General features: G+C 41.2%; 1 protein-coding gene across 1 annotated transcript in view; it reads left to right on the forward strand.

Moving 5' to 3' along the window:
- The first annotated feature begins 1,810 nt into the window (after window positions 1–1,810).
- The window catches only part of nol6 (nucleolar protein 6 (RNA-associated)), a 140,918-nt gene continuing 122,322 nt past the window's right edge, over window positions 1,811–20,406 (forward strand). Inside the window, exons 1-2 of the mRNA XM_048538913.1 lie at window positions 1,811–1,928; window positions 6,101–6,340. Of these exons, the coding sequence (XP_048394870.1) occupies window positions 1,896–1,928; window positions 6,101–6,340 (273 nt within the window). The 5' untranslated portion in view covers window positions 1,811–1,895. The remainder of the gene's footprint in view (window positions 1,929–6,100; window positions 6,341–20,406) is intronic.

A 20,406-nucleotide genomic window follows, 5' to 3' on the forward strand; every position in this document is an offset into this window, starting at 1 on the left:
AATGAATGATATGTATGATCAAATTAATGATCATCAAGTGACATATAATAAAGCAAGATTTTTATATTGTATTGCTGTGTTTTCACGCAATGTCAATAGGGAAGTGATTACCACGCCTGGGACAATTTATACTCAGATGGCAAATGTCCAGAAGTCATTTATTCAACCATTCCATTCCAAAAATGGAGGAGAATGAAAAAGATACATGATGAGCAAGCAGGCAGAGAGCGACCACAACTGCACAGAGAGCAAGCTAGGAATACAAATATAGCTGCTTGGGTAACAGCAAAGGTTATGCAACCGGTCCAGATCATACCAAGATAGTAGGAACTGCCAATGCTGGAGAATCTGAGATAACACAGCATAGAGCTGGATGAACATAGCAGGCCAAGCAACATCCTGCTCGGCCTGCTGTGCTCATCCAGCTCTACACTATGTTACTTCAGATCATATTAAGTCAGTACAGTTCATGGTGGTCATTGCAAAAGCACAGAAGCCAGCTCAGCCAAAGCACCCCATGAAGACAGTGAGGAAAAACACTCCTCAGTGATGGTTGTGTGGTGATATTGAGTGACAACAACCAGCAGGAAGACAACCAAGTTATTTGACAAGTGCAACAGAAAACACTGCAAAGTTTTCTGGTTACATGTATGATCACCAGATAACAAATAGTCAAACATCTAACCCATTACATTCATGATGGAAGTATTAATTTCCTAAACACTGTTATAAGTTTGTATTTTTTTTTTGAGTTGTCTGCTTTCCAGAGGGGCCACTCTCTCTGACTCCCTTGTCCGCTCCACACTCCCCTCCAGCCCCACCACACCTGGCACTTTTCCCTGCAACCACAGGAAGTGCTACACCTGCCCCCACACCTCCTCCCTCACCCCCATCCCAGGCTCCAAAAAGACTTTCCACATCAAGCAGAGGTTCACTTGCACATCTGCTCGTGTAGTATACTGCATCCACTCTACATCGGGGAAACGAAGGAAGGTTTGGGGACCGCTTTGCAGAACACCTATGTTCGGTTTGCAATAAACAACTGCACATCCCAGTCACGAATCATTTTAACTCCCCCTCCCATTCCTGAGATGACATGTCCATCCTGGGCCTCCTGCAATGCCACAATGATGCCACCCGAAAGTTGCAGGAACAGCAACTCATATTCCGCTTGGGAACCCTGCAGCCCAATGGTGTCAATGTGGACTTCACCAGCTTCAAGATCTCCCCTTCCCCCACCGCATCCCAAAACCAGCCCAACTCGTCCCCGTCTCCATAACCTGTCCTTCCTGCCTCCCTGCTATGCCTTCCCCCCACCTCAAGCCGCGCCCCCATTTCCTACCTACCAGCCTCATCCCGCCCCTTGACCTGTCCGTCCTCCCCAGACTGACCTATCCCCTCCCTACATCGCCACCTATACTCTCCTCTATCCATCTACGGTCCGCCTCCCCCTCTCCCTATTTATTTCAGATCCCTCTCCCCACCCCACTTTTCTGATGAAGGGTCTAGGCCCAAAACGTCAGCTTTGGGGCTCCTGAGATGCTGCTTGGCCTGCTGTGTTCATCCAGCTTCACACTTTGTTACCTGTGACTTTTAACTTAGTCCACTCCCGTCTAATACCAGCACCTCCACATCAGTGAAATTGGGACATGACATCACCTGACTGACAACCCGGTGGAACCTGACGTCATCCGACAGACAGCCCCACAAGTTCTGACGCCATCTGATTGACAGTGCGCGATCCCACATGATATCCGGAAGACGGCTTGTGTGCAATGGCGTCGGACCAATCAGGTAGAGAGGGGGTGGGGCTTCTGCTCCGGTTGGTAGGAAGTTAAGGCAGCGCGTGGAGGCCGAGTGAAGCTGCTCAAAATTGAGTGAAACGTGTAGTAGTAATGAAGAGAAAGAATCACGACACTGGGCACTTGGTATGTGCAATAGCATTTATTGATCTGAACCCGGTCTGTGTAGTACATTAGGCATGCGAATTCCATATGTTTTTCCCAGCCCCGTACGCAATAAGTTTCTTTGTTGCTGAAATATCAGTTTATTAGTGATGTGTGGTTGCATGTGTATTGAAGCAAACCTCAACGTATCAGTATCTTCCCTCATTTATCAGTAATTCGACACTGAACTTAGTTACATATCTGCGATATGACAGACCGTGGGAGTCGACTTCGTTGGCCAGCCCACCGTATGTCGCTCGTCTGGAATTATCCGGAAAGCTGTGTTAAGAGTTAACCACATTGAGATGGATATGGATACACATATAGTCTAGACCAGGAAAGATATATTTTCTTCTTTATTCGTTCACTGGATGAGGGCATCGCTGGCCAGGCATCATTTATTGCCCAGAGGACAGTTCGCAGTCAGCCACTTTGCTGTGGGTCTGGAGTCACATGTAGGCCAGACCAGGTAAGGATGGCAGTTCCCTTCCCTAAAGGACACTAGTTTCTTGACACTTGACAATGAATTCATGGTTATCATTAGATTCTTTAATTCTAGATATTTATTGGATTTAAATTCCACAATCGACCATGGCAGGATTTGAACCTGTGTCCCCAGAATATTATCTGGGACTCTGGATTAACAGGCCAGTGATAATACCACCTGATCTGGACAATATCGAGGCTTGTGCTGCCAGGTGACAAATAACATTTGCCCCACGTACGAGACAACCTAACAACCACCACCACCACAACTTGACATTCAATGGATTTAGTATCACGGATTCCCTCACTATTGAGGTCCTTGGGATTACCATTGACCAGAAACTGAACTGGACTTGGTGGAGAACACTGGCTACAAAAGCAGGTCAGAGGCAAGGAATACAGCAACAAGTAACTCATCTCCGGACTCCCAAGAGTATGTTCTTTGAGACACAAGTCACAGGTGGTTCTTCCCCACTTGCCTGGATAAGTGCAGCTCCAACATCAAAAAGCTTGACACCATATAGAACAAGCAGCCCTCTTGACTGGCATCACATTGCAAACATTCATTTCCTCTGTCACAAATGCTCAGGAGCAGCTGTATGTACGATCCACAAGATTCTTTGTGGAAATTCACCAAAGGTCCTTTTATATCACCTTTGAAACACTTGTCCATATCTGTAGAAGGACAAGGGCAGCAGAACACTGCCACCTGCAAATTCCCTTCAAAACTGCTCGCCATCCTGATTTTGAGAAGAGATCACTGTTGCTTCAGTGTCACTGGGTCAAAATCCTGAAATTCTGTCTCTAAGTGCATTGTGAGTCTACCTACAACATATGGACTGCAGTGGTTCCAGAAAGTAGCTTGCCACCACCATGTTCGAGGGCAACCAGGGAGGGGCTATAAATAGTAGTCAATCAGCTACTATTCAATCCTGTGAGTGGATTGAAATGAAATGAAAACTGCGTTTTACAAAACAGAACGCATCGAATAAATGGGGCAACTTCTGTGCTGTGCATCCATGGTGATTCACATAATCCTCTTGAGGTATTTGCTTTTCCAAAAGTTCCAGATGGGAATTTTTCAAAGTGTTGTTGAACTTCATGATAATGATTTAGTATAAAGAAATTGGCTGAAGCATCACAAATATTGGGCACTGGCTGAAGACCTGGTGCACCAGGAATCAGCATTTGGCCAGTTTTATTTTTTCTTTTCAGTAATTTGGCCTTAAAAATTCAAATTACTGAAATGTTACTTTTATGTATGGTCGTCACCAGGAAGCGCTTTATTCCATTTGCAGGCTCGGCAAACATTGCCCATCCCAAGTTGCCCGGAGGAGGCAGTTGCTTTCTGGTGTTAATCGGTAGATTATTAATCCAGAGATCCAGGCAATATTTGGATGATCGGAGTTTGAATCCTGCTGTGGCAGATGGTGGAATTTCAATTGAATAATAAGATTCTGGAATTAAGAGTCTAATGGTAATCGTTGTTCATTGTTGGAAAAACCCAACTGATTCACTAAAGTCCTTTTAAGGAAGGAAGCTACCATCCTTACTTGACCTGACCTACGTGTGACTTCAGACCCACAGCAGTTGGGGATGGGTAATAAATACTGGCCTAGCCAGTTACGCCCTCATCTTGAGAATGAATTATAAAAACTTAAGGTAGCGAAAGACACATGAATGCAGGTTCTTTCTTTTGGCAGCTTATGGATGAAACATTTGGGCAAAATCCTATATTCCCCCACTAAGTTGCCAGTAAAAGAAAATCCCATGACACTGTTTTTGAAGAAGAATAATGGAGTTTTCCTTCAGTGTCCTGGCAATACTTGTTCCTCAGTGACTATCTTAATGATCAAATGATCTGTTTTAATCACTGTTGTTTTGAAGCATGTGCTATTAAAAGAACTGATTGTTGCAATGGCAGAAGTGAGACACTGATTACCCTATAGAAGGAAGTACCTCAGTGGCTGTAAACTGCTTTGCCACATCCTAAGATTTGTGGACAGCACTATGTAAATGCAAGTCTTTCCTTTTCTTCAATTGTTCATTAATCATGTTGTCTCTTGGACCATTACACCCAAGATCATGTAAAAAAAAATTATATTGCAATGACCTTGAAGAGAACATGCAGCGATTCCTACCTCTCCTTGCTTTCTCCTAGCAGTCTACGGCTTGAAGAGTGTTTGTTTCATTTATTCAATCATAGGATGTGGTTTAACCACCATTTATTGGACTTTTCTATTAGCCTGAAGGAGTTCGAGGTGAGCTACCTTCTGCAGCCCGTGTGGTGAAGAGGACACACAATGCTATTAGGGAACGAGTTCCCAAGTCAGGATAGTGTGTGACTTGGAGGGGAAGCCTGCAGCTGATGATGCTCCAAGAATCTGCTCTGTTTGTCCTTGAGCTGGTATAGGTCATAGGTTTCGAAGGTATTGTCAAAGTAGCTTTGGTAAGTATCTTGTAAATGATATACACCCACTGCCACTGTGCATCAATGGTGAAGTGAGTGGATGATGACACTCATGAATGGGTGCCAGTCAAGCAGTCTGTTTTGTCTTGGATGGTGTTAAACTTCCTTGTTGCCAAAGATGCACTTGTTCGAGAAACTGGAGAATATTTCATTCCTTTACTGACTTATACCTTATGGATGGTGGGTAGGCTTTGGGGAGAGAAGAAGTGAGTTTCTTGCAGCAGAATTTCTAGTCCCCGATCCCCAGAATTAAATGGCTGTTCCAGTTCAGTTTCTAGTTGATGGCGATTCCTAGGATGATGATAGTGGGGGAATTCGGTGATGGCAACACAATTGAAAGTTGAAGGACGGTGATTAGATTCTGTCTTGTTTGAAATGGCCATTGCCTGGTACTCGTGTGGCCTGAATGTTACTTGCCACTTGTCAGTTCAAGTGTAGACCTTATCTAAGTATTGCTGCATTTGGACATAATTAGTTAAGTGAGGAGTTATCAATGCTGCTGAACATGTTGCAATCATCCATGAACATTGCCCTTTTAACTTTATGAAGGTAGGAAGATCGTCAATAAACCGTCATATGTGATTATAGTCATAGCTTTCTCCAGTTCCTTCTCTGTAGTTTAGAAGGATTAAACACAAGGGCAGATACAAATACATCAAGAGTCATGCTATTTTCTTGGTTCAAATGTACAACAATAGAGATTTGTAAGATTTTAGGGTAAATTTGTAGTTCAGGTTGTGGATGTAGTGGTTGGTTGGCTCACCGAGCTCGTTCATTGTTCTGAAGATGTTTCGTTACCCTGCTGGGTAACATCATCAGTGCAGCTTCTGATGAAGTGCTATTGTATTTTCCTGCCTGTTCTTTAAACTGTAGTGTCCTTTGAGCTGGATTACCTCACTTCCGGTTTTCCATCGCAATGGAGTGTATATCTGATTCAGCTGTGTGTTTATTGGTGGTTTTCTTAGTGGCAAACCAGGCTTCTAGGAACTCCCATGTTTGTCTCTGCTTTGCCTGTCCCAGGATCCTGCAGGGTAATGAACATCTGCGGAACAATGAACCAGTTCGGTAAGTCAACCAACCACAGTAGAGATTTGTGAGGGGGATGTGAGGCAGAAGTTTGCCCTTCTTTGTTAATTTAACAGTATGTACCTTGTTACATCAAATTTTTAATCTTCTCTGCCTTAATTTTAATTTAAAGGATTTTGAGAAATTCCAAGATGAAGAAGACAGCAATGTTGATGAGGAGGAGGAGGAAGAAGTAATTAAAAATCCTGGAAAAAAGAGGAATGTCATGAAAAACAAACAACCAAAAGATGTTGGAGTAATAGAAGCTGTTAAACTAAGTAAAAGAGAGCTGTACAAGACTCCAACTAATGAAGAGCTCAATCAGCTGAAAGAAACAGAGAATCTCTTTCATTCTGCTTTGTTACGAATGCAGGTATTACAACATGATAAAACAACATAATTTTCTTGAACATTTCTATGTTTCAATTATGGAAAATAGAAAACTTCTTTTCCCTTGCCCTATTTCCATCCTGTATCACAGTGAAGCACAAAAAGATGCTGACTGAACAGTTTTCCTTTGTTCAAGTGTTACTCTGTCCACTTCTGAATGCAGTGGCCTGTGCTTAGGTATGATTTAATGAGCAGTAGAAGGGATATTGTAGACATCTTCAGGTCATGGATAGATGCCTGAAAAAAGTACGAAATAAAATAATTTGAAAGACAGGGCAAACCTTGGTATACACACTACAATTTATTCTTAATGTATTCGTGAAGGTCTAAGGCACAGAAAACAGCCCTTCAGCCCATTTAGTCTGTGTCGGTCAAAGACAAGGATTTCTACCTCTACCAGTCTTGAAGGCAGTGAGTTCCAGATTTCCACCAACCTCAGTGGAAAAAATTTTCCTTCTGTCCTTATCTTAAATCGATACCTACCCTGTTGATCCCTCCGCCAATGGAAAAAGTTCTTTCTGGTCTACTGTTTCTATCTGTGCCCCTCAATTTTATACTTCTCAATTATATGCCCATTTTCCGCCTTAGTCTCTGCTGCTCCAAGTTAAACTATCCGAGTCTCTCAAATCACGTCTCGTAATTAAAACTTTCCACCCTGGGCAACATCCTAGTAACAAAAACAGAAATTGCTGGAGAAACCTAGGAGATCTGGCAACATCTCTGGAGAGAAAGCAGAGTTAATATCTTTGATCCAGTGATCCTCTGGAACTGATCTAGTAAATCTGCTTTGCATCCTTTTTGGTACAATATTATCTGTGCTGTAACATAGATCCAGAACTGCACACGTTACTCTAGCTGTGGCCTAACCGACATCTTGCATGGTACCAGCATCAGCCTGCCTGCTCTTAAACTCATGTTTCTGTTAATAAAGGCAGGTATCCCATTTGCATTCTTAATCTCTTTATTTGCTTTTCCACCTACCTTAAGGGACCTATGGACATGCATGTCAAGGTCCCTCTTATCCTTCTCTCTTCCCAGGGTCCTACTATTCTTCATATATTCCTGAACCTTATTTGTCTTGCCTGCATGCATCACCTCACACTTATCCAGGCAAGTCACTAGCCAAGATCTGCAAACAATTGTGGTGAAATTATTTTAGTGACTTGATATCTGGTTATTTTTTCAAAGACCAAATGGAGAATCAAAGCTTCTCACTGTAAAAATTTGTATGTATCTCTCTATTTAAACAAAGTCAAATATCTGACTGGTCTACGAGATTTTTTTCCCCTGTAAACTTGAGGCCATCCAAAATTCAGTTTCACATGGTCTAACTCACACTAAGTTCCGTTTTCATTGGCATTCTCAGGATGTAAATGTCACTGGCTGGAAATAGGAAATTAGTGGAAAAAAATTCTGTGGGACAGGATCAATCAATATCTGCAAACAACAGGTAGAAAGGAGAGTGGGAATGCACTAAGGATGCTTGCTTGCAATAGCTAGGGCATAGAATACAAGAGTCAGGAAGTCTTGTTGCAACTTTATAGATCATTAGTTAAGCCACAGATAGAGTGTAGTATGGCAACCAGAGCTGCACGCAGTTGGAAGGTTGCAATTGCACTGGAAAAGGTGCAGATAAAGTTCACCAGGATGTTGGCTGGGATGAAAAGTCTTAGTTATGAGGAGAGACGTATAGATTGGGTCTGTTTGCTGTGTGAGTGGGGCCGGTGGTGGGGAAGGGCAGAAGGGAAGATCTGATTGTCTGTCTATACTTGTCTTAATTTTCTATACCTCAGTAGATTATGAGAATCTGTTCCTCATGGCATATGTTTGCAGTGAGGAGTAAATGGTTTGGGGGATCTGAGGAAGTTTTTTTTTGTCCAGAGTGATAGAAATAGGAAATGCACTTCCTGAGAGAATGGTAGGGGTGGGTATTCTCACAACATTTAAGAAGCATTTGGACTGAGGTCTTAAAATTGCCAAGCTGTGGACAAAGAGCAGAGCAGGTAAATGGGATTAGTTTAGTTTGGTGTTTGTTGGTCAGCATAGACATGGTGGGCTGAAGGGTTTTGTGCCCTTTGGCTTCTATGGTCCAGTGTTCTATTTAGTTTAATAATTTCCTGTGAAATGCTTTGGGATATTATTTTATAAAGAACCCTTGATGTGACAAAGTAGTTACTACTTATAGTAATAGAATATGAAAGTCAAATGAGAACTTGTTCTGTCCTGTGTTAGAAAGGCAGTATGACAATTACAGATTTTGTCAATTCAAACTTGGGTTAAATCTGGAAAGACTGGTGAACTGTAGAATGTTATAGGTGTCTCTCACTGATTAGAACATAGAACATTACAGCACAGTACAGGCCCTTCGGCCCTCTATGTTGTGCCGACCTGTCATACCGATCTGAAGCCCTTCTAACCTACACTATTCCATGTACGTCCATATGCTTATCCAATGACGCCTTAAATGTACGCAAAGTTGGCGAATCTACTACCGTTGCAGGCAAAGCGTTCCATTCCCTTACTACTCTCTGAGTAAAGAAACTACCTCTGACATCTGTCCTATATCTTTCACCACTCAATTTAAAGCTATGCCCCCTTGTGCTCACCGTCACCATCCTAGGAAAAAGGCTCTCCCTATCCACCCTCTCTAACCCTCTGATTATTTTATATGTCTCAATTAGGTCACCTCTCAACCTTCTTCTCTCTAATGAAAACAGCCTCAAGTCCCTCAGCCTTTCCTCATAAGACCTTGCCTCCCAGTAAATCTCCTCTGCACCCTTTCCAAAGCTTCCACATCCTTCTTATAATGCGGTGACCAGAAGTGTACGCAATACTCCAAGTGCGGCCACACCAGAGTTTTGTACAGCTGCAGCATAACCTCTTGGTTCCGGAACTCGATCCCTCTATTAATAAAAGCTAAAACACTGTATGCCTTCTTAACAGCCCTGTCAACCTGGTTGGCAACTTTCAATGATCTGTGTACATGGACACCGATTCTGTAAGTAGTCGGAATAACTCAGTGATGTATTGAAGCTTTTTATTTTTACATAGATCCCAATGTGATAAATCAATCTAAAGATGATGGAGACCCAAATATCAATTTTGACCCTGCCTGCATGATTAAATACTGTTATGTATTACATGTTACACCCTTGTCTTCTATTGCATCAATGGTTGCCAACATCACCAGCACTTGGCGCCTGCATGTGAGCCACAGTGTCCAGACCTTTGGGTGCCTTATGAGCTACCATGTGTGTCAGTAGACATTCTGCCTTTGAAATCAACTCACTGAGTAATTGAAGTAGTGCAAACAGATTAAGACCAAATATGACTAATATATATTCCGTAGCAGTATTGATGTCTAGCAGTACTCAAAGGTCATGGAAGAATTGAAAGACTCTTTCCTCTTGTGGAGAGTCAGTTAAAATGCTTATAAAAGAAAGAAACTGTTGGAACACTGATTATCTTGGTACCAAGAATAGTTAAGGTGGTGATGGTTGGATCTTAAGGGAAACTCCTGTGAATCTCAAAGGCTGAGGGAGATGCAGGGCTACAGAGAGTAGTTTGTGGTAGTGCAGTTAGTTTTGGATTACTAGATTAAAGAGCTGGTACGGTCATGACAAGCTGAATGAGATGTTTCTGAACATTGACTACAACGCTTTTGGGAAGCTCTTTTTATAATGAAGAGAAGTTCCTTTTGCTTACTGATTGCATGTGGACATTAATACAGTGGTCACAGTTATAAGACATTGCACTTGTGAAGAATGTTTCTCCACTTAAAGGTTAATTAAATTCGATGGTAGAACAAAACTGTAATGAATTGTTTTGGTGGGTGCTGTAATGTGGTGAGGTTGCAGTAACTATGGAACAGTTCTGAGGATCCTTCTTGCTGAGCTCACATTCATTTATTCAGGGTTTTCTTAGTCATTGAGGTCTACAGTACAACAAAAAGGCTATTCCTCTTAAAGTCTGTGACAGTTGATTACCACTGCTGTAAGCATTCCACTTCCATAAATGTATCAGGGCTGCAGAGAAGCTGCCATTCCCACCTTTTATCGTAACATAATTCTCAATTCGTACCTTGTAGGAATGGAAACTTTTTTTCTTTCTCTCTCCAGCGTGAAGGTTTTTTAAACTTATTGTGTACCTCTTTCCAGATTAACTTCTGTTTTTTACAAAGCGTCCTGTGTTCCTCTAAATGCCGCCAAAGTATTACAAAAAATTGACAAAACAGGATGCCATTATTTCAAATAATCAATATAATCAAATCATCACCTTTCATGCAGCTGTTGCAGGAATACTTTTTAAATTTTAGGTCAGGACCGAATTTAAATGTGCTTACCATCATTAGTCTACTATCTATAAAAAGATGTTGCCTGGACACATTTTATGAAAGTGTTTACTTGAGCAAGGCAGTCAGAGGGTTGTTGATCCCATTGAATGTGATATTTCATACTGTATTCTGAACATAAAAACTTGAGGAGAATGAGCTGGGGAAGATTCTATGGCTGTTGAGCCTGCCCAGCATTCATCGTGATCATGGCTGATTTTGGACTTCACCTCCACTTTCCTCCTCGCTTCTCATTTTGCTTGATTTCCGGAGATGTTTAATCGTCCAGCTTTCAATATATTTATAAATATTCGTGGACTATTATTGATGAGAATTCCATAGATTCACTCGTAATGAAGGAATTGCTCCCCTTTGATGTCCCAGTTCATTTGTACCTTATTCTGAAACTACGGCCCCATTTTATAGGTTCCCTGACCGAGGAACCGACATCTCAGTATCTGTCCTATGAATTTTCTTTACAATCCTTATTACAATGAGATCACCTCATTAAATGAGGGGACCAACATTGTTCTCAGTACTCCAGATATGGTCTCATCAGCACCTTGTACAGTTGCAGTAAGACTTCCTTACTCTTATACTCCAAGCCCCTTGAAATAAGGACCTGCATTCCATTAGCATTTCATATTAACTGCTGCAGCTGTGTGCTACCTTTGTTTTTCATGTATGAGTCTCCCAAGTCCCTTTGTGTTGCAACTTTTCTCCATTTAAGTATGTGCTTTTGTTGTTCCTCGCAAAATGAACAGTTTCATGTATTTCACATTATACTCCTTTTGCTAACTTTTGCCCATTTACTTAACCTATAAATAACTCACTGTAAACTGTTTGTATCCTTCTCACAATCTGTCTTTCCACTTATTTTTGTGTTGTGCTGTGCTGTGCTGTAGCCAAATTTGTAGCTGTTCAGTTTCTTCCTGCAAATCATTAATGTTAACAGCACTGATCTCTGCGGAACTCAGAACTGAAGACAAATAGTCCTCAAACAACAAGAAGACAGCAGGAAAGAACTCAAAACAAGGCATTAGGAGCACTAAAAGGAGCCATAAAATGTCTTTGGCCCTCAGGATTAAAGAAAAGCCTGAAGGCATTTAATAAATATGCAAGGAGTGAGAGGGTAGCTGGGTAAAGGATAGCCTTCTTAAAGATAAGAAGGGAATTTGTGTGTGGAGCCAGAGAAGGACTCAGGTCCTTATTGAATACTTTGCATCATTATTTGCATAAGAGAAGAATGTGGTAGATGAGTCCAGAGAGGGGTATGTTGATGTTCTTGGAAATGCCAATACAAATAGAAAAGGTGTGGGATGTTTTGAAAAATGTCAAGGAACCAAGTCTCCAGGGCCTGATGGGACTTATCCCAGAATGCAGAAAGGTAGTTGAAGAAATTGCTGTGGCCTTGTGTGAAATCTTTGTATCCTCTATTTAGATTGCAGTGAATGTCGCTCTTTTTAAGAAGGACAACAGGAATAACCTGGGAAATTAAGACCAGTGGGCCATATATCAGTGGTAGGGAAATTGAAGATGATTCTGAGGGACAGGCTTTAGTCACATTTGGAAAAAGTATAGACATACTTGCGATAGGCAGCATGGCTTTGTGTGGGGAAGGTTGCCCCTCTCGTACTTGATTGTAGTTTCAGAAAGTGCCAAAGATGAACGAGATCAGGTCAGTCAACAAGCTCTCTGTGGGAGGCTATTACAGAAGGTGAAGTCACAGGGGTTTTATGGTCAGCTGGTAAGATGCTCGCAGAACTGGCTTAGTCACAAAAGACACTAGTGGTGGAAGTGTTTTTTAGATTGGAGACCTGATCAGTGTGTAGACTGTAGTTTGTCATATATATAAATGACTGAGGAGAGTGTAGATGGCCTGACTGATAAACTTGTGGACTGACAATGTTTGGGGGAGCTGTGAATACAAGGAACATTGCCAGAGGACACAGCAGTATGTAGACCAGCTGGGGACACTTGGAAGGAGAAATGGCAGATGGAATTTAATCTGGACAGATGTGAGATAATGCATTTTGGAAGCTGTAACATAGGATGGAAGTATACAGTACGTGGCAGAAGTTCCCTGAGTCCATAGTTCCCTGAAAGTGGTGACACCAGTGAATAAGGAGGTGGTCAAGAGGAATATAAGCATACTTGCTTTCATTGGGGCATAGAGTATAAAAATTGACAAGACTTGTTGCAGCTGTATGCAACTTAATTTTTCCACATTTGGAATAATGTGTACTGTTCTGGTCACCATGCTACCAGAAGTTGAAGGTTTCGGAGAGGGTACAGAAAAGGTTTACCAGGATGTTGCCTGGTTTGGGGAGTATTAGCTGTGAGGAGAGATTGGACAATCTTGGATTGTTTTCACTTGAATGTTGAAGGACGAGGGTTGACCAGGTAGAAGTCTACAAAATTGCAAGAGGCATGGATAGAATGGTTAATTGCAGCCTTTTTCACAGGGTAGAAGTGTCAATGGGTAAAAGGGTGTAAGTTTAAAAGATATGTGAAAGGCAAGCTCTTTTACTCGGAAGGTGGTAAGTGCCTGGAATGGGCTGCTAAAGAGATGGTAGGGTCAGATAACAGTAGCAACATTTAAGAGGCATCTTGATGACAGATGTGAATAGGCAGGAAATAGAGGAATATGAACAGTGTCGAGGCAAAAGGCTTTTAGTTCAGAAAGGCATCAAATGTTGCATGGGCTTGGTAGGCCAGAGGGCCTGTTCTTGTGCTGTGCTGTTCTTTGTCGATCATGAGTTGCCAGCCTGAGAGAACCTCTTATCCCCACTTGTTCTTTTCTGCCCTTAGCTAATTCTATCAATGGCAATATATTGCCTCCATAACTGTGTGCCATTAACTTGTGACTTAATCATTTGAGTGTATCTTTTTCAAACACCTCTGGAAGTCCAAAGACATCTGCTGGTTCATCTCTCACCATACTGGTTGAAATTTCCTCAAAACTATATTAAATTAGTCATGATTTTCCCTTTTATGAAACTATGCTGACTCTGCTTGATGACATTATGATTTTCCAAATATTTTGCTATTGTTTCCTTATTCATTGATTTGCAATACTTTTCCAACATTAGATGTTATGTAATCAGCTTACAGTTACCTGCATTTTGCTTCCATGCTTTTTGAAGAGATGTGAACATTAACAGTTTTCCAATCCTTTGGTACTTCAGAATCCAGTGATTTTTAGAAAATGAAAACAAATGTATCCTCTGAGTTACTTCATTTAAGATCCTAAAAGTCATTGAAACACGGGGACTTGTCTGCCTTTAGCCCCATTAGTTTAGCAAATTCCACTTCTTCAGTGATCGTGATGGTACTTAATTCCTACACTCTACATATTAGTATTAACAGTATGTTTGCAGTGTCTTCACCCATAAAGACTGATGCAAAATATCAGTTAAAATCCTCTGCCATTCCCTTGTTCACAAGAACCATCTCCAAAGATTTATTTTGTGAGGGGCCTCTGTTCACTTTGACCTCAGTCCTCCTTTGCATATGTTTATTTCAGCTCTTATCATCAGTTTTTATATTCTTCCTAGTTAGCTCTTAGTTTATTTCTCTCTCATTATCATCTTTGCAGGTCTCTTGCTGGATTCTGAATTTATCCATGATTGTGGCTAGCGCTAATTTTGGCCGCCATGTTTGCTTTTTCTTTCAGCTTAATACTCTCCTTAAGCTTCCTTGGTTAGCCATGGTTGGTTTATCCCTCTTGGAATCTTTCCTCCTTACTGGGATGTGTTTTTGCTGAAAATCTTGAATTATCTCTTTTAAATGTCTGCCACTACTTGCTCATTGTCCTTTCTGTCGATGTGTCCTCCCAATTTACTGCAGCTACTTCAGTTAGTTGTAGCTCCCTTTATTTAAGTTAAACATAGGTCATTTCTGACCCACGTTTCTCACTCTTGAACTGAATATCAAATTCACCATGTTATAATCACTACTTCCGAGGAGATCTTATACTCAGATCATTTAATAAACCCTGCCTCATTATCGACTGCCTTATTTGACACAGCCTGCTCCCTGGTTGGCTCCATGACCTATTGCTGTAGGAAACTATCCCTTATGCATTCTATGAATTCATTGGAAAGGATAGCTACAACAATTTGACTATCCCAAATAAGAATAATGAAGTCACCTGTACTTATTGCTCTTTTTTTAAAAACATTCCTTTATTTGTTGATTCCGCGCCTTTCCCAATGCTTGGCTACTGCTTGGGGTTTGTACACTTCTCCTACCAATGACTTCTTTGCCTTGCTGTTTTTAAGCTCTGAGCAAATGACACTGTGTCATCCAAGTCTAGATAATTCCTGACAACTGTCCTCATTTTATCTATTATTAATTGTGCTATTCCACCACCTTTTCTACCTCTCCTGTCTCTCCAAAAAGAGAAATATTCCTGAATGTTAATTTTGTAACTTTGATCTGTGTAACCATGTTTCTGTAATGACTGTGACCCAATCCATTTACCTTGATCTGCGTCATAAATTCATCTACCTTATTCCAAATGCTTTGTGCATTAAGATGTTAAAACCTTTGAGTTTGTTCTGTTCTTCAATTTTCCTATACTTATGATTCTATGGTACAATGACACATTCTGTCCCTTTTAATTTTCTGGTAACAATCAGCCCATCATTAACCTGCAATCTAACCTTCTCCTTTACCTTTGTTTTTATAATTTTCCATGCAACTGGACCCATCACACCATAATTTATAGCCCAGTCTACAACCGTAGTTACTCAATTCACCAGGACTCTGGTCCCAGCCTGATTCAGGTAGAGCTGTCCTTCCCCTGTACTGGTGACAATGTCCCATGAATTCAAAACTACACCAATCTTTGAGCCATACGTTTACGTTTAATCTTGTTGACCCTGTGCTAATTAGATCATGGCTCAGGTAGTAATCTGGAGATTGCCTCTTTTTTTGGTTCTGTTTTTTTAATTTAACCCTGCGCTGCTCATTTTACTTCCGCAGAACCTCATACCTCTTTCTTTACATATTGGGACCACGACAACTGGATCGTTTTCCTGCTTCGACCTCCTCTGCAGCACAGATGAGAAATCTTGAACAGTGTCTGTTCCCCTGACTATACTGTCCCTGATTACAACTACAATTCACTTTTCTGAAATGGCTCCTTGTACCATTGTACTATGGTCAGTTTGCTTATCCCTCCTATAAACCCCCACTTTCATCTAACATGGAGCAAGAGTCTCAAAAGCTGTTCGGCAAGCTCAAGGGCTAAGGCTCCTGCAGCACTACCTCCTAGGTCCCTTTACCTGCCTTGCTGGTGGTGGCACCATGCTATCCCTGACCACTGACTGAATTCAAGGTAATTAATCTAAGGGGGTGGGTAACTGTTTCCTGAAACCACAGTATCCAGGTTATGCTTCCCTCTTGCTGATGTCACAGCAATGAAAGTCCAGACTGCAGTCTATCAACTGTCAGCCAAAGTTCCTTGAGCAACCAACATTTGTTACAGGTGCATTCACTCTGAAACACAGTGGGGTCCACCATTGAAGTGGAAATCTTCACCTGACAAAGGGGCTATGCTCCAAAAGCTCGAGGTTTCAAATTAACCTGTTGGACTATAACCTGGTTTTATCTGACTTCTGACATGAGACAGGTATAACACATTGCCTTGCCCTATGTCTGTATATAATTTATTTATTTAGATAGTTCTTAAGTTGATTTTTAAAAAATCTTAGTGGTTGTTTAGTTTTTAAAATCTATGAATATTTCTTCTATTTACCTTCAACCTAAAAGTAACCTATAACAGTCAAATTAGCAGCTATTACTAACAATCAAAGTTATGGTTTTAATGCGATATCATTGTTTTTTAGCCAGTTCATGAGTTAGTTTTGTGTTGGGGTTCCAGTGATGGGCCTCAATTTATCTTGTTAAAAAGACCTCACGTTATAAACTAAAATGCAAGCAAAAAAACACCTCTAGCCCTTTGCACTAAATTCCCATACTGATCCAAAATCCCTGAAATACATATTCACTTGGGCTGCGCCTCACTCCAATGTAATCTCTCCTTCCTGATCATACAAAGTTTACTGATGGTGCCCTTTCACCAAATCCTCTCTCAAATAGAGCGGAGGTAACCTGAGATGACTCTCATTAGTTAAGCTTCAATAAGCTTCAATTCCCAATGAGGCTCAGTTCAGGTTTGCGTGATTGATTCAGCTAAGTCAGCTACCTTATTAATCTTTTAATTAGTCCACTGAATTTTAAACCTTAAGGAGAAAGAAAACAAAGATTTACCAGATTGTGATCTGTCCTTTCTGACTGGAAATAAATGATAGGTGTTAATGCTTGTAAACCACAAAACTCCTTGGAGTGCGGGAGAGGGAATTATAAAATTAATGCATAATTGTAAGCTTCCAAAATTCTTAGAGTCTCAACCAGTTCCTACAGATTGGAGGGTGGCTAGAGTAATCACACTATTTAAGAAGCTGATGAACATGATGTTGGTAAGTAGGGAAAAATGCTAGAGTCCGTTAGAAGAGATGTAATAAAGTATTGGAAGATAGTGACAGGATTGGACAGAATCAGCATGGATGGGAAGTTGTGCTTGACATAACTGCAGGGACATTTTGAGACAGTAATTAAGAGAGTGGATAAGGTTAAGCCATTGGATCTGGTTTACTTGGATTTTCACAAGGTTTTGAGAAGGCCCCACTAAGACGTTAGCATGCAAAATTGAAATGAAGGGGACCGGTGGTCGTGTATTGAAATCGATTGAGAACTGCCAGGCAGTTCTCAAAACAGTACAAATAAATGGGTCTTTTTCATAGCAAACAGTGACTACTGAAACATTTCCAGGAATCACTGGGGTTATTCATATGGTAGATTAATAATTTAATGAGGAAACTATATATCATATTCTAAGTTTGCGAATGATGCAAAGCTGGGTGGGACGGTATGCTGTGAGAAGGACGTAGAGAAACTTCAGAGTGATTTGGACAAGTTAAGTATTTCAGCAAATGTGTGGCAGATGCAGCATGATATGGATAAATGTCAGGATATCCATTTTGGAAGCAAAAACAAAACCAATTGTGATCTGGATGGTGATATATTGGGAAAAGGGGAGATGCAATGAGATCTGAATGTCCTTGCACATCAGTTGCAGCAAGTAAACATACAAGTCTGGCAGGCAGTGAAGAACGCAAATAGCATGTTTACCTTTACAGAAATGTCTTGCCGTGACTATACGAGGAATTGGTCAGATTACATCTGGAGTACTGCATACAATTTTGGACTCCTTATCTGAGAAAGGAAGTTCTGGCTATTGAAGGAGTTCAACAAAGTTTTACTGGACTGATTCCTGGGATGGTGAGACTGACATCGGGATAGACGGGTCAGTTAAAACGCTGTTCACTGAAGAATTGAGGAAAGAGTGGGGAGCTTTTCAAAACCTGTAATATCCTAACAGGGGATTAGGTTAAATGCAGGAAGGATATTCCTGATGACCAGGGAATCTTGAACCAGGAGTCACAGTCAAAGGATACGGGATGGACCTTTTGAGGACTACAGGCTGCACTAGATATTCATCAGCTGGTAAATTAGACAGAGCAGTGGCAAATGGAATTTAGTCCTGATAAGTATGAAGTGATGCATTTTGGGAGATCTAATAAGGGAAGGATGGACACAATGAACAGTAGGTCATAGGAAGGACTGAGGACGAGAGGAACTTTGCTATACAAGTCCATAGATCCCTCAAGGTGTCAGCACAGGTAGAGAAAAGCGTATGGGATACTTGCCTTCATTAGCTGGGGTGTAGAATATAGGAGAAGGGACGTCTTGTTGCAACTTCATACAGTTTGGTTCGGCCACAGATGGAATATTCTGTGCAGATCAGTAGCCGCTATTGGAAGGATATGATTGCATGGGAAAGGGTGCAGAAGACATTCACAGGATGTTGCCTGCAATGGAAAGTCTCAGTTATAAGGAGAGATTGGATGGATTGGGTTTATTTTTCCTTGAAGCAGAAGAGGCTGAGGGGCGATCTGATTGAGGTATACAAAATTGAGAGGCATCGACAGAATAGATTGTGAGTGTCTCTCTCAGGACTGACATGTCTAACGCCAGAGGGCATAAGCTTAATGTAAGGAGTAGTGGTTTAGTTGGGATCTGAGGAAGAATGTTTTTACCTGGAGGATGGTAGAAGTACTGAATGTGCAATGGAACTGAGAGGATGATAGAGGAACGTACTCCCACAACATTCAAGAAGCATCCAGACGAGCACTTAAAATGCCAAGGCATAGAAAGCTATGGATCAAGTGAGGGTCAATGGGAATAGTGTAGTTGGTGTTTGTGTATGTCCTTCCCTTATTAGACATCAAATGCATGACTCTATACTTATCAGGATTAAATTCCATCTGCCTCTGCTCGGTCCAATTTCCAGCTGATCAATATCAACAGTAGCCTATGGTCTTAAAAGGTCCAACCCGTATCCTTTGGTTGAAGGGCCTGCTTCTTTGATGTATGATTTTATGACTCTACAACAGGGCTGTGGAGGAATTCTTCAACCAGAGTGGTGAGGCTGTGGAATTTACGGCCATAGGAAACCGTTGAAGCAAAAGCATTAAAGATTTTCCCTAAACATGTTGACAGAATTAATAGGACTAAAGGAATCAAAAGATATGGGGAGAAAGACTGAATAGGACACTAAGTTGGATGATCAGCCTGGATCGTATTGATTGGTGAGGCGGGTTCAGAGTTGAGTAGCCAACTCTTGCTCCTGTATACTCTTTCTATAATGCTTGTGCTGAAATCTTCAGAATGCATTGCACACCATCTGACAATTTGCAGAGTTGGATGTCCTCATAGCTGCTTTAATTAAAATTTAATTTAAATCTCATGAAAAAGCCATCTTTCTGCCACTAATTTTCCACTGCCTCATGTAAGTATAAAATTAATTTCTGCAACCTGTAGAGAATGCACTCTTCGGATGAAAATCTTAATTTGTTTTCAATTTAGTTTACTAAACACATTGTTGATGATGGTGCACTGTATCTTGGAATTTCCTGGTAGAGTCAGAGTTTGATGTCAAATTAAATTGAAGTGCTAACCGTGGGAGGTTTTCTTTCTATGCAGTGACCACCAAATGGCATTTATGTTGTGTTTATATATTCATCCAGGGAGGTAAGAGTGAGTCCAGTAACTGACCCCCTGACTAATTATGTTTCAGATTGTGGTGACCTTTTGAATTTACTTTTATATTTTCTTCTACTGAAGGGTTTTGACAAGGGTTTTCATTTCGAAAACTTGCTGTTTTAAATACACATCCCAGTTTTTGGGGCTAGTACAAGGCTGAAAAATAATCAAAATTCTGTAAATCAATAAGAATAGGAACTGACTGCAGAGTTATGATTGGAGGAGTGGTCATCCTGGGAAACAAGATTCTGTCTGTTCCATACTGACTGTTTCAGCTCCTTCTCCAAAAATGGGATCTCTCCCCCTCTCTCTCTTCCTGATGTTGCTCCAAAGATTATCAGCTGTGATTGGAGAAGCAACAAGGGTGAGGTGGACAGAACTTTGGATTTGGAGGTTGAGGAGCAGTCAGCCTGGCTGGTCCTGCTCTTGCTATGCAGGTGGCTCTTAGCTGCTCGTTGCAACTTGCTTTGACTAGCTGCTGGACGCATGAGGTTGAGACACAGCAGAAAATTTGATAAAAGGAGGCTATCTCAAAGCCTGGAAAA

Source organism: Stegostoma tigrinum, chromosome 1 (genome assembly GCF_030684315.1).
Source record: "Stegostoma tigrinum isolate sSteTig4 chromosome 1, sSteTig4.hap1, whole genome shotgun sequence".
Lineage (NCBI taxonomy): Eukaryota > Metazoa > Chordata > Chondrichthyes > Orectolobiformes > Stegostomatidae > Stegostoma > Stegostoma tigrinum.